Source organism: Scatophagus argus, chromosome 19, assembly GCF_020382885.2.
Source record: "Scatophagus argus isolate fScaArg1 chromosome 19, fScaArg1.pri, whole genome shotgun sequence".
Lineage (NCBI taxonomy): Eukaryota > Metazoa > Chordata > Actinopteri > Scatophagidae > Scatophagus > Scatophagus argus.
Genome location: NC_058511.1, coordinates 20,560,696 through 20,575,899, shown reverse-complemented (window position 1 = coordinate 20,575,899; position 15,204 = coordinate 20,560,696). Strand labels below are relative to the sequence as shown.

General features: G+C 38.2%; 1 protein-coding gene across 1 annotated transcript; it reads left to right on the top strand.

The window, feature by feature from the left end:
• The first annotated feature begins 477 nt into the window (after positions 1–477).
• Positions 478–14,455, top strand: stxbp6l (syntaxin binding protein 6 (amisyn), like). Its single transcript, XM_046374019.1, has 7 exons — positions 478–1,452; positions 2,000–2,167; positions 9,207–9,337; positions 10,036–10,363; positions 10,463–10,558; positions 13,394–13,542; positions 13,703–14,455. The coding sequence occupies exons 2-7, from the start codon at positions 2,014–2,016 to the stop codon at positions 13,724–13,726; spliced, it is 882 nt and encodes a 293-aa protein (XP_046229975.1). The 5' UTR covers positions 478–1,452; positions 2,000–2,013; the 3' UTR covers positions 13,727–14,455.
• The last annotated feature ends 749 nt before the right edge of the window (positions 14,456–15,204 follow it).

Below are 15,204 nucleotides of genomic sequence, written 5' to 3'. Positions count from 1 at the left end.
AGAACGGCCAGATTAGACTTTGCAGAAGAGACCTAAAAAAGCCTGATCAGTTCTGGAATAAGATTCTTTGGACTGATGAAACCAAGATTCACTTGTGCCAGAATGATGAAATAAATAGATAGATAGATGTTCAGAGGCTAAATGCCAAAAAACTCATACCTGTCCCTGTGTATGTACCTAACCCTATATTAGAGGCAGGCCTTTTTTCTCAGTACCTCTCACTGTGTAGTGAACTCCAGCCAGACAATGGTGAAACATACTCATGTTTCTAGAAGTCTTTATTTATGCTCAGCCATGAGCCTTTAGATGGGTGATTAAAATATTCTCATATCTAGAAAACTCAGGCAGTCAGTGCGGCACGAACACATGTGCCGCAAGATACGTTATTTTGTGAGTAGTGTTGAGCAAGTTACCTTCAAAATGTATTGGATATTACTAGTTACTTTATTGGACAGTAATAAGTTTCTTAACAATATTAATATTATTACTGTCTGTGTAAAGTAAGGCCTTTTTGATTATACCACTATCTGCAATACTCCTCCTGCCCCAAGGCCAAATATCAGCTAAAAAGATTCTTTGACTGGCTTTTACCTGCTGGGCTTTGCTCAACACCACCCTGTCACCGTCATCATGGAGCTTGTGTATTCTTAACCTGTAAAGGCATAGTGGTAGCTTTCCTACAACCCAGTTTGCTGCTGTGGCATAACAGACGTTAGAAAAGGACAGGACAAGTCAACAGACTGGACAATTAAATCAAAGTGATTAATCTTTACTGATGATGTAAAAAAAGGTTTTAGTAATATCTATTATGTAATTTCAATTAAAATCTTACAGAAATATATTAGATACTGAATGTTCAGATTTGATAAATCATAAATTAATTAGTTTTCTGAAGCCCCTGTCTGATTAAATGCTGATTAAAGACAAGTAACTGGTTGTCCACTCATTCAGACCAAAGCAACAGTCAATATTATATTTTAGGCTATAAATTGTTATCATGCTGAGATTAAATAAATATTTTGGATCTCATAGTTATGTTATATATTTTTCCTGTATTTTTCTATGCAATTTCATAATATCTTTAGCAATTTGAGTCTCCACAGAACACAAGCAGATGTCCACCACTCCAGCTGGTGCCACCTCTGTCCATGCAGTCATCAGCCCTGGCTCTGTCTGTGAGACAGCTGGTCACTGTTCTCTCACTAGCAGCCTGTAACCACGTGCATGTCAACCTCTTGAAATGGGATGGACTGTGGTTTATTTGTGCCTTCACAGCAAGGCACGCCATTTGGTGCGTGTGGGTATAAATTCATGACCCAGTCCTGGGAAATGTTTAATTAATCCAACAGGCTACTAATTTAACATTTAATTTGAACTAATAAGACTCACTGTACTAGAAACCAAGCAACAGGCTTCTGGGAGAAGAAAGGGAAAGAAGAACGGGACAAAAAGGTAAGTTTATTTAAATGTCAAGCTTTTTTGAACTACAGATGTAGAGTCATTTATCAACATTTATTGTAGGAAATGACAGGTTACTCATTAAGACTCTTTACTTAGTACTGTGTTTGTTTACTGTGTTTTATTGACCAGAAAAACATAATGTTCAGTTTACTGTGATGCAAAACAGAAAATCAACAAATCCTCTCACTAGAGAAGCTGCGACCAGATAATGATTGCTGTTTATGCTTGACAGTAAATCATCACAATTGTTGTTGATTCATTTTTTTGTCAACTGAGGAACAATTAACTGTGCTGTCTCACAAAGATGAAGTCTGAATAAAGTCACTTTTGCAAAAGTAAAAAACATAAACATAAAAGAGGTGCTGTATGTTACCATTATGCTACAAAGATATAAAATCATCATTATCTCCTGTTTGACCACCACATGAATAGACATATTCTGAGTGCACCATAGACTTGTCGCCAGAAAACAACAGACCTGAACATTATCAGTGTATAAAAAGTCCTAACAAGTTATGTACATCAATCACTGGTGTAGGTCTCAGGACTACAATGAACATTCAGTCTGCCATCAACAAAGAGGTCTTCATCCCTCACGATGAGCGGTTGCTGGTGGCAGTGGAGGTGCAGAGGAGGAAAAGGAAGAGAATGTCCTTGCTACTTACTGGAGCCAAAGGAGACTACATCACATTCATCTGTATTTCAGGTTAAATCTTACTTTTAGACATTCTTTGTTTGGTGAAATTTAAATTTAATTTTCAAGGATCAGTAAAATCAGTGAACTCAGTTAATTAGGGTGCGAGCACCGACAGTGTGAAGGCCCTGTTGAAATGCAAGGAATTTTTCTTTATTATTCCTCTGTAAAATTCACTTTGTCGGAGGCCTTGCCATATTCAAAAAATCATGACGCTTTGCACACCCAGCAGGTCAGGTGGAAAATATTCTCCCCTCAAGGAGATTGAATCAAACACAATTGGACTTGGTTATATGTCTTTGAAGACATTTCATTTCTTATCCAAGAGGCTTCATCAGTTCATGCTCCTCCAGACTGGGCTAGTCAAAAAAACCCCCAAAAAAACAAAAAAAAAAAACTTGGTGAGCTCATAGTAAAGTCCTTGACAGTGAAAAGTTACCGAAGGTTTCTGCAACATTTAAAAGGTGTGGTTGTAGTGACCTGGTGAGGTTTGAACTGCCTTAAGAGCTTAATGATGATTTTTCATGGATCGACCTTTCTGTCGATGCATGTGAAATTCCATGCCATCGCATGTAACATGAAACCAGGAAGTTGTTGTACAACTTCCATGAAACAGGAAGTTGTTGTAACTCAACTAGACATTGTCCAGTCTGTACCAAACTTCAGGTGTTGGATCAGAGTGCAAACCTCAATACGCTGACATGCCAATATTAACTTATACTCATAGCGCCATCCACTGGCAAATGGTTGCAATGGCTCCCTGACTTGTGTAGGTGTGAGAGGGTCCGCTCAGTGCTGCTTGCAGCTTTAATTTAGTATTATTATTCATCAGTGAAAAGGGTACAATGTTCTTTTTGCTAGGTGGCAGCAGGGAGAACAGACTGTAGCTGGGATGGGTGTTAAGATTTAAGCATTTAAGTTAAGATCATCCTTTACTGATGACCTCTAGCTGGCTCTAAGCCAGTGCCTTGGTCAGAGGAGTATTAAAATATGACACAACATATTTATATGTTCTTTGGTATCAGATCGTATTCTCCTTCAACCATGTTTTCACCTTCTATGTAAAACATTTAAAAGTACTACACTATTTGCTATTCAGTGATAAGGAATTCCACATCCCACCTTCTCTTAACTGAGAAACAAATGTTTTGTCCTTGAACCACTTCTGTATGTTCTTATAAACTGAGGTTGTGGTGCTAAATTATGAATGGTCTTATATAACAAACCAACATTGGCCAAATATACTTTTTAGCTATATTACAGTTGTGATGAGGATTAGGTTTTCTAACCATAAATTTCAGTGTTTACTTATGCAGACTATAAAGTGATGGCAATATTGTACTGTTTGTATGAGAATAGGTTGTAACAATGTCATGACAACAATGTCACTGCATGCACTGATAGCTTTGCTGCATTTGTACTCATTTGATTTCTTATAAATCTAAACTGAGCAAAACTATGCTTTTATGCATTTATTTAATTAGTTAATTAATTTATTATCAATAATCACATCTAAATATTTAACATGTTGAACATTACTGGGAGATTATACTGATGATGCTAACTGGTCTGTAGTTGACTAACTCAAGCCGGTCTACTCACTTAAAAACTGGAGCAATAACTGCATTTTCTAAACTATTAGGAAAAGCAACATCTCTAATAGATTTATTTATCAACTGTGTGATTGAAGAAGACAAGGTTATGGCATTCCTCTTTATCAAACAAGTCCTTGCCATCTATATATCCTGAGCCACTGAATTCTTAAGAGTTTTTAAGATGATCAATACTTCTTGCTCAGAAACCTCTGTCAGAGATGGAGCAGGGTGGACACAGTCTGGTGCTGTGATATTAATTTCTATACTCCTCAATATTTTTTGTTAATTCTTGCACTAACTGATTTCCTTTCCCTTGTTTAATAAGAGTGATGAGACAATTTGCTTTAGCCTAGCCTAACTTTATTTACTGCTGGGTTACAGTGGTCTTTAAAGAGAAGCATACTGCTATCAAGATCACATTTGAATGGCTTTTCAAGCCGGTACTCTTTTCTCTTCATCAAAGACCAAATGTGTTCTGTCAGTCTTTTTGTGTCTGCTACATGATTTCTTCATATATTTGTCAATATCAAAGTCATACAAAACACCTCAGTTTCTTCACTGTTATTTTGCAGATTCCAACCTGATTTTATTTAGTTCACTATTGAATTTAGTCATATCTGTCTTTGGTATTCTGTAGGAAACCCCTTTCTTATTATATACCTATTCTCATGTACCTACTCTTACTTAATTTCTGGGCAATTAATACTAAATTGTGGTCTTAAATCCCTGTAATAAATTAAAAGCTTTAATAATTCTGGTCTATTTGAAAATATAAGATCAGTTTGGGTTTTAGTTATTCAGGTTATTCAAGCAGGTCCATTTATCATCTGAGAAAAACTGTACAAGTTTATGATTTGTTTAAATATTTTATATTGTTTTTTTTCCTCTCTCTCCTTTTGTCTGGCCAGTTGACACTAAAATCCCATAAAAATTCACCTCCTTTATATTGTTTAATTCCTTTAAAATTTCCTTAAAAATGCTCTAAAAAGAGGATGGCAGTCAGTATATGCCAGACAATATACAAAATTACATTTGAGGTGACAGAGTGATAGTGAGTGCAAAGCATTCTATGTCTGACTTAGTATCTATGCTTATCTGTTTACAGTTTATTTGGTCTTTAACACCGATAAATAACTCCTGATTTTTCTCTATTTGTGTCTTTCCGAAATATGCTCTATCCTGGAAAAACAAAAACTTTGTCAAAACGTCAAGACATCTGTGTTAACCAGCTTTTCAACAAAACTAAGAAAATTAAATTTGAGTCTGTGAAGAATTTCTCTACTTGCTCCATCTTTCAGGCAATGCTTATTATTTTATTTAAATGTTCTTCCTAGGGTCAGCCCTGTGATTGACTGGCAACCAGTCCAGGGTGTACCCCGCCTCTCGCCCGTAGTCAGCTGGGATAGTCTCCACGACCCTGACGGATAAGCAGTATAGAAAATATATGGATGGATGGGTTCTCCCTAGGTTTTGATTGAGTGTCCCAATCCTGGAAATACAAACAATCCTGGGAATACAAGGGGCGGCACGGTGGTGCAGTGGTTAGCACTGTCACCTCATAGCAAGAGGGTTCCAGGTTCGAATCCCGGTCTGGGCCCTTCTATGTGGAGTTTGCATGTTCTCCCTGTGCCTGCGTGGGTTTTCTCCGGGTACTCCGGCTTCCTCCCACAATACCAAAAACATACACATTAGGTTAACTGGCTACTCTACATTGCCCCTAAGTGTGAGTGTGAGAGTGTGTGGTTGTTTGTCTTTGTGTGTTGGCCCTGCGATTGACTGGCGACCAGTCCAGGGTGTACCCCGCCTCTCGCCCGTAGTCAGCTGGGATAGGCTCCAGCCCCCCCGCGACCCTGACGGATAAGCGGTATAGAAAATGGTCATGGATGGATGGGAATACAAACCGTGACGCTCTTCCCCTATCCAAAATGCTTTCCCCCAGATATGTTATTTCCACCAAAAATTTGAAATAGCTTTTCTCCAGAAAACAAGTCCTTAAGTCACTGGGACTCTGGCCAACTGAAGCCAATATAAAAGCATGAAAGAACTACCAGCGCACCACACCTGTTGCACATGCCATGTTGTTGTTGTGATGTTGATTCTTTCGAACCAAAAACTGTCACCTACTCCTCCTCAGCTCCAATGATACAGATAGTGGTATTATATCTTCAACTCAATGGTTTTCAGTTTATTGGTTACAAGTCTCCCAGTTCCTGCTGCCACAAAACATCCCCACAGCATGGTGCTACCACCACCGCGCTTCACAGTAGGAAAGGTATTGGCCAGGTGATGAGCAGTGCCTGGTTTCCTCCAGACATGACGCTTGTCATTCATGCTAAAGAGTTCAATCCTTGTTTCATCAGACCAGAGATTTTTGTTTCTCGTAGTCTGAGAGTCCTTCAGGTGCCTTTTGGCAAACTCCAGGCAGGTTTTCATATCCCATATGTCTGGCCACTCTACCATAGAGGCCTGATTGGTGGAGTGCTGCAGAAATGGTTGTGCTTCTTGAAGGTTCTCCTCTCTCCACAGAGAACCTTGCAGAGAACACTGGAGCTCTGTCAGAGTGACCATTGGGTTCTTGGTCACCTCTCTGACTAAGGCTCTTCTACTCCAATCATTCAGTTTAGTTGGGCGGCCAGCTCTAGGAAGAGTCCTGGTGGTTCCAGACTTCTTCCACTTATGGATTATGGAGGCCACTGTGCTCTTTGAGGTCTTTAATGGGGCAGAAATCTTTCTGTACCTTCCCCAGATCTGTGCCTCAACACAATCCTGTCTCAGAGGTCTACAGACATTTCCTTTGACTTCATGGCTTGGTTTGTGGTCTGACATGCACTGTCAACTGTGAGGGCTTATATAGACAGGTGTGTGCCTTTCCAAATCAATCCAGTTAACTGAATTTACCACAGATGGACTCAATTCAAGTTGTAGAAACCTCTGAAGGATGATCAATGGAAACAGGATGCACCTGAGCTCAATTTTGAGTGTCATGGCAAAGGGTGTGAATACTTAAGTACATGTCACATTTTTTGTTTTTCATTTTTAATAAATAATAAAAAAAAGATTACAAAAAATTAAAGCAAACTTGTTTCACTTTGCCATTATGAGGTATTTTGTGTAGAATTTTGAGGGAGAAATTTAATTTAAGCCATTATGGGATGAGAGTGTAACATAACAGAATGTGGAAAAAGCAAGGCGATGTGAATACTTTCTGGATACACTGTATAGGAGATACAGTGCATCCGGAAAGTATTCACACCTAATGTGTATTCACACCTAATGTGATAGAAGGTTTGGGTACTGGGTTAGCTTACTGGGTTAGCTTGCTTTTAAATCTTCACAATTCTTGTAAATTAACAGTTAGTGTTGTCAGTTAATCCTAACAGTAGATAATAATTTCTTAGCAAGTCCAGCCATTATCCATCAACAACATACTCAAGGCAAAGTCTTTTTTTTGTGATAACAATACATTTTTATTAATCAAACTGCTCATACCGCTCATTTTTGAGTGACAAGATGTGGCTGACTGTTCCTGAGCGTGATTTTGGACAGCACAGTCTCAGCAGTCCACATCACCATCAGCTCGAGTGTTCCATGTGGAGTTCATCTCTGAAGGCAACATTATACTGAAATTAGTAGCATCCAGTATTTGTTATTATTATGTTAATATTGCATAATACATGCATGATCACTAAACCAATGGCATTTTAGATGTTTCATTTGGTCAGATAAGATAGGTGAAGCAAGTTCTGTAAATACTTCAAGCTAAATCAGCCATTGGAGCATTACCTAACTAACAGCATAAATGCCAGTAAAGTTGACTTTATTAGTTAGTCCAGTAAGTTAATCACTAATTGTGTGTTGTTAACTAAGCTGACCATACAGCTACAAACAGGAAGAAACAAGTGGGGACTAGGATTGTGTCTCTCAGCAGATGGAAAAGTACACTACTTCTCTGAATGTTACTCTCAGGAGCAACATTAAAACAAGACTAAACACATTTTATCGTGTAAGCTGTAGTGATGTCTGCCTTTCTTAATTACTTACACTATACTATATACAGTAGAAAAAAGGATTGGGGCACCTGAACATTTCACCAACAGGGACTTTAATGACATTACATTTTAAATACATAGACAGCTTTGCAGCTATAACAGATTGCACTTTTCTGGGAAGGTTTTCCACAAGATTTTGGAGTGTTTCTGGGGGAACTGTTGCCCATTCATGCTGTAGAGCAATAGTGAGCTCAGGCAGTGGTGAGTGGATGAAAAGGCCTGGCTTGCAATGTCTGTTCCAATTCATTCCATTGGTGTTCACTGGGGTTGAGGTCAGGGCTCTGTGTGGGCTGGTCAAGTTCTTCCACACCAAATTCATCCAAACCATGTCTTCATGGACCTCGCTTTGTGCACTGAGGCACAGTCATGCTGGGATAGAAAAGGGCCTTCCCCAAACTGTTGCCACAAATTTGGAGGTGTAGCATTGCCCAAGATGTCTTGTTTGCTGAATCATTAAGATTTCCCTTCACTGGGAGTAAGGGCTCTAGCCAAACCTTTAAAAACAGCCCCATAATAAGGTATGTCCGGATGCTTTTGTCTATATAGTGTATGCCAATAACAGATTCCTTCACTTTACTTAATCAGTTCATCACAAAGGCAAGTGTGTTCATTTAAGCTATATGATATCTTAGTATTTGCTTATTATTGTTGTATATGACTGACAGTTGGCTTTGCTATTTAAACGCCACAAGTTTTTGTTTCCCCACACTGAAGTTGAAAATATATATTTGTTGTGAAAGAAAGACGTTGACATTTATTACATTTATTTATTACATTTATTGACATTGCTCCCTCTATTTTTATTTTACCAGTGACATTTTGTTGCTCATTTTTTTGTTTTACATGTACTTCTCATTGTGACTGAAGAAACCAATCACAGTCACACTCTCCTTGTTCATTCTTCTCTTTCTCCTTTCTATTTTAACTGTGTTTTCCCGTGTGCAAAGGACCTGTTTTGAGTTTGGCTGTGATGCACTGCTGTTTTAATGCTGGGATTGTGTTCATGTTTTCAATGAAATGATTGAGGACTTAATAAATCACATGAACATTTTACTGAATGTGTATTCTTTTGTGTTTTCTACTTTTTAAAATTTTTAACTTTTGTTTTCTACTTTTTTTCTGGGTGGATTTACAACCATTTAATACAAGCATATCAGATAGTTTTGTATTACTAATAGTATTACCCTTTGTAAATAAGCAGTAATAAGTTGGCATATACTGTAAAGTCACAGTAAAACAATTTTTCTACTGTCATCCAGTATATGTAATCCAGTAGTAAGGTACTGTGAAAATAAGTTTGTGTACTTGCAATGTAAAGTGACTGTTATTCTACAGTGAAATTATTTAGTGTTTGTTATTAAATATTAAATATGGATGTCATTTTCTGTGTATATTCTGTATACCCAGTGACGAAGAGAAGGCCTCATCAGCTCCTCATTACAAAGGTGAAGCAATTTGGTGGCTCCTCTTCTTTCACCAGGAGGTCTCAGTGGACGGTGGAGCAACTTAAACAAGTCAACGGCATCAACCCCAACAAGGTCAGCAAGGTCAAGGTCAGGATTTGGACATTCCGTTCTTAGCTGTAGTTGTCCATCAAAATATCTTTAAGTGAGTAAAACTTTATTTCTATAACACCTTTTCAAACACATGATAAAAGCTTTCAACAGTGCAGAAAAGTTATAAACAAGACTCATAAATGCAGCTACACAACAAAATCAAAAAGTGTACAGCTCACATAACCCATACACAAAGAATACAGCAACCAGCAACCACACAAAATGATTGAATTTAATTTTTAATTAAGTAATGAGTTTAAATTTTTTTTTTTTTTTTTTTTTTTTTTTTTAAACAGTCAATAGTCAGCTGAACCGATGGAAGAGGGGACATTGTTAGACTTGTTGCCTTTGGTTTGAGGATGGTGTCAGTAGATCATAAATTGTGGCAAGTGATGAAAAGAGTGTGAAAATCAGTTCAGAACTTGCCAGTGCAATGGGTCTAAAATAGACATAAGGTGAAATCTCCAAATGGCCCCTTTAAAAATCTAGATGCTGAATTTTGAACAATCCAAAATTGTGCCAGGGCAGTTTAACTAAGTTAGGTAAAATATGAAAGAATGAATGATGCATTCTAGAACAGAAACTGATATATGATATATATATGACATACAGTGAACACGTGTGTCTGTGTATGTAATATATTTTATATATATGTAATATATTTTACTTTGTTCTTCCAGGACAGCCCAGAGTTTGACTTGGTGTTTGACAATACTGTGGACCAGTGGGTCGCCAGTTCATCAGCAGAAAAGTGTATCTTTGTCCAGATCCTGTACCATGCCTGCCAGACCTATTGGGAGGGGAAAGCGGGCAGTCTGGGAAAGGCAGGGAAGCTGGACAAAGTGTGTCACCGGAGAACAGAAAGTCTGTCAGATCACCATGAGTTGGGAGCTAATCCCAGCGTCCCCTCACCAAGCTCTGTATCCAGAACCCTGCAGGCCCGACGAAAGAGCCATGTTCCACCCAGACAGACAGAGTTCATCAACTGTCAGTCCAAGCTCACTGGAGGTAGAGACACATAATTACATGAGATTTCTGATACTCAGGAAATCATTTAGTTCATATGTGAGAGAATGCAGTTGTACTGTATTGTCCACGTTCTTTCAGATGCCTGCACTATGAATCTGGTCATCTACCGCTGCAAAGCCTTCTTGAATCGTATGAAGAATATGATGGTTGCAAACCAATCATCAACATATCGAGGTAATAAAGTGATTAAAGAGGCCCTTAAGTCATGATCATGTAAGCTTATCGCTCATTATACAATATGCAGTACTGAGCAAACAATCTGACTGGTCAACCAGACATTTACAATGTGATCAAAGCAGTTTGACAGCATACCATGCTTACCAGTAAGAATATTACTATGTCAATTCCATCGTGCGATTTGTGAAAAAATCAGAAGGTGTGATATTTTTATTCACAAAAATAAATCACAAACACAGTGGCTCTATACAGTATACATCTTAGGTTGTTTCTTGCAACTGTAAAGCTTAGCCTATATTTCTAAACTTTAATAAAACTATTTTGGAACTTGATCATAACCACCTCATTCGCTGAAGTTCCCCAAAATATTTATATAACAGCAGTCATTGGATTAAATAAGTTATAATGAATTGTATAATGAATTAGTCTTATTTTTTTGTATGAACTAAACTTTCTTTTTGAATATAATTTATGATGCTGTTATATTGCTGTTAGACTGCCCCGTTAATACAGGTGCATGAACATTGTTTTTAAACACCCTGGAGTAGTAATGCACAAGTCAGATTTTTGAATACTCACCCAACATGTTTTGAAAGCCAATTTGTACTGCCTGACCCAATAAAAACACACCAATCAACCGCCTGAACCATAGAGGAGAGTGACACATCACACATCACTCATCAATGGCAGCCAGCTTCTGGCAGGTAGTAATTTGGGGTTCACAGTCTTTCTGAGTCAGATTACTGAAAATGGGTGATGCTAAGAATTGCATTTATCAATTTATATATATATATATCTACTCTATATATAGAGAAGGAGCACACAAGCAGACACAAGAGATGCATAGCAGCAGTAATAATACCTGAAGTATTGGAACTGTAGATAATGATAATGATAATGAAGTATACAGAAGGTACTTTGGTGATTATGATAGCAATATTAGTAACAATAATAATGGTAGCAGCTGCAGCAGAGTAGTAATAGAATTAAAATAGATTATGACTAAATAATAGCAATTGCAGTAAGTTTCAAGCAGGACCGCACCAGATGTATTACCAAGATGCTGGTGAGGTCGGCTGCTGTCATACCTGCTCCCAAGATTTGTTTGTATATAGTCGTTTTTAGCGTTATTTATAATTTGTTAAGTCATCCCATAGTAGGTCGTAACACATACGACAGACAGACCCCACTTAACCTTGGAGCACAGTACTCAAACTGCGCTCCTATCAACTTAATCCCGGACCCGACCTGGCCCGTCGACATTCTACCGGCTGGCTACAACAACAGCAACAACAACAATGGATGCACAGGCCGCAGGTCACGGAGGAGACCCCCAGGGAAATGAGCCGGTGCACTTTTGTATGAGTTTATACATTGTTTTTTTTAAGAAACTGCTGCATATTATGCATTTAAATGGTTTCTTTCTTTCTTTGTAGAGTATTTAGTTGTATTTTGGTTGAAAACTGCAAGTGATTTGCAAGACATTGCATTCTGTTTTTAGTTACAATTTACACAGCGTCACAATTTTATTTAATCCAGGTTGTAGACTTGAAGCATGAAATATGCCTTTGGTCAAGATCTGTCAGACTTATTAGATCGGGATGAAAAATGTGTCCAACTACCTTAACAGGGAAACTGCTTTGGTCGCAGCTTACTTTTCTCAGGGGCAATTAGAAAGTTTATAGGCAACGTTCCCTCCTTTTCAGCGTATTCTGGGGAAAACAACAACTTGCTGTCAGGTCATATCATCCTGGGCTCTGTCTGTGTCATTTTCCCTTCTGTCCTTTTGTCTGTTTGTTTATTGTACAGAGCTGTACCTCTCTGCTGCAGCAGAAAGGCCTCTCTGTAATGTGGCGGTCAGATGAGAGGAGACTTTGTTTATTTTCGGGGCTGTCAGTACAATAGCTGGTCTTTAGGAAGCCTGGGGCTCTGAGACTGACAGGGACCACAGCACGCCATTGAACACACTGACAGGGGCAGTGTAAAGGGTGGCAGATGTGCCACACTATGGCAAGTCACAAAGTTACAGTTCAATACATGCTTAACCTCAGTCGTCCTATGGCATATGGTGCCATTGGCAATGCAGTGTAGTGTGATGCTCTTGTGAATTAATGAATTATATTGTGCTATATAGAGCTAGATATATATGTTCCTTGTTTGGTAGAAGAACACAGGAACATTTGTATTTCTGCAGGATTCAGGGTTACCCAGTGATGTTACTATATATATATCTATATAGCTGTTTGGTTAGAGATATCTTTCTCTGTAGTAAAAATTGTATCTAGTAAAATTGGATGCAGTAAAAAGGGACTGCTGTCGCCTAGAGGTTGGGGAAGTGGCTTGTGATGTAAGGGTTGCTGGTTTGATTGGGGTTCAGAGTCTTTCTGAGACAGATTACTGTCTTACTACCCCCCCCCCCCCCAAATAAGCCAGGTGATATGCCCTTGAGCAAGGCACTTAGTCCCCCAATATGCTCCCCGGGCGCTTGATGCTGCCCACTGCTCCTGTGTGTGTTTCACTGCATGTAATTTGCTGGGTGTTGCATGTGTGTGTTCAACTAAGGATGGGTCAAATGCAGAAGACGAATTCAGTGTGAGTATTCAATTCAGTTCAGTTTATTTATATAGCACCAGTTCACAACAAACATTATCTCATGACACTTTACAATTAGAGCAGGTGTATGTGAAAATATATATACCGCCAATAAAGTGATTCTTCTTCTAAAAAAAAAAAAAATTGCAACAGCAGTATTTTAGTGATTTCTTGCTTTCAATGCTTCTTGAACATGAATACAATTCTTTTACATGTTTTATCTCTTTTGTGTATGAACAGGCCAACCTGGACAGAAGAGCACTATGGATAATGTAGTTAAGAGAATGAATGTGTCTCTGGGAGAGCGTGGAGACAGACTGACTCGTGCTGAGGACAAGACTGTGGTGCTGATGCACAAAGCCCAGCAGTTGGCAGATACTGCTCACAAGGTGACATAAGCGAATAGCTATTTCTATGACAAACAACTTTTCTATTTTACTACCATAACTGATAATATATGTAAAGAAGATAGTAGAGTTCACATTTGAATATGTATTTGTAATGGTTTTTATTACAACCCACATACTTGATGTTTTGTTTCCAATACAGCTGGCCCTGAAGTATTCGAAGTAGAGCCTGATAGAGAAACAATGGAGTTCTTCATGAATTCTGTAACACAGACACTAAGACGGTGTGATGCAGTCTGGGAAAGTCGATGCAGCTAACTCCTCATGAAAGCCTGTTTATTAGAAGACAACTTGAGAAGAGCAACTCTCAGGCTTTCGACTGTCACTAAATTGTTTCTTTTATATAACTCCAAAAGAACTGGAACTCTATGTAAAACACAAATAAAACAGAATTTTATCATTTGCTAACTGTTCTTGACATATGAAACCAGTACAAAGACAATATATTTAATGTTCTACCTCATCAACTTCATTGAAAGAATTTGATGTCAGCAACACATTTCAAACCAGTTGGGACAGGGGGCAACAAAAGACTAGGAAAGCTGTGAGATGTTCATAAAACACTTGTTTGGAACATTCCACAAGTAAACGGGTTCATTGGTAACAGTTAATAGTGTCAGGATAGGATACGAAAGGAGCATCATCGAAATGCTCAGTTGTTCACAATCATGTGTTTCAATAATGTGAAACACATGGTTGTATGTAGGATACTACCACAAGTTCAAGAACACTTTGTCAGGAAATACATACAATTCCTTCACAAATGACTGCATTCTGTTTTTATTCACATTTTACACAATGTCCCAACTTTTTTGGATCAGAGATAACCAAATAGTTGTGATTTTCCATCTCTGTTACAGTTTGAGGATCATGTCCACTGTGTTCAGTTTGAATGTTTTGCCTGTCATCAGAGGAAACTCCTGTTTATGTTCTCCTGTTTGTGAGAAAAAGAAAGCAGAAACTTGTTCCATAAAGTGAGCTTATGCTAAATAAGTCATGCTGTGAACATTGTTGCTCTCTTTTTATCATGGTTGTTTGTCGGGGTGGATTGATTTGATCTATGTTTGACTTCTCGGGCTGTGAGTGCGCACAAATGCATGAGCTTGAGCTGATCTTCATGGAACTGCTGTAGTCTAGTGTCCAAATTAGCGCGCTTTATGGAACGGAGCCCGGGATTTGTAGATTTAAGCTTAACGTTCTTATTTGTATAAGTAGTTTGAAACAACTGTGTTGATTTTGAGCTTATTCTGTAATTAAATTGTTTTTAATCAGGACTTATTACACTGACCAACCCAAGGTGTGTGTGACAGGTAGCACAGGTCAAGTTGAATGGTGTTTTTAGGTTTTTTATTAATGGTTTGGACTTTATTGGATTTATTTATTTAGCGCTTACATTACTCTGTACTTTGTTATCACCACATGATTACTTTGTGTTGCTGCTGTGTGTCTGCCTGTGTGTACGTGTGTGTTTACTGTTTACAGTGCTATGTTAAGTTGTCAAACCTGTTTTCTATGTTTATATCAGTATGTCCTGAACACTAATCAGAATGTCAATTAATATTTCGTCTGCTGTTCAGTGTCTTCTGGTCTGTGTATATCGTCATAATTTTTAAGTTGCCATTAAAGGTCTTATGTTTTAATAAG

What these genes read in the sequence shown, in the direction of transcription:
- stxbp6l (XM_046374019.1), top strand. Translation starts at nt 2,014, where the DNA reads ATGAACATTCAGTCTGCCATCAACAAAGAGGTCTTCATCCCTCACGAT. An exon ending in TCAGTCCAAGCTCACTGGAG is followed by an intron (nt 10,364 to 10,462) that starts GTAGAGACACAT and finishes ACGTTCTTTCAG; the next exon opens with ATGCCTGCACTATGAATCTG. An exon ending in CCAATCATCAACATATCGAG is followed by an intron (nt 10,559 to 13,393) that starts GTAATAAAGTGA and finishes GTGTATGAACAG; the next exon opens with GCCAACCTGGACAGAAGAGC.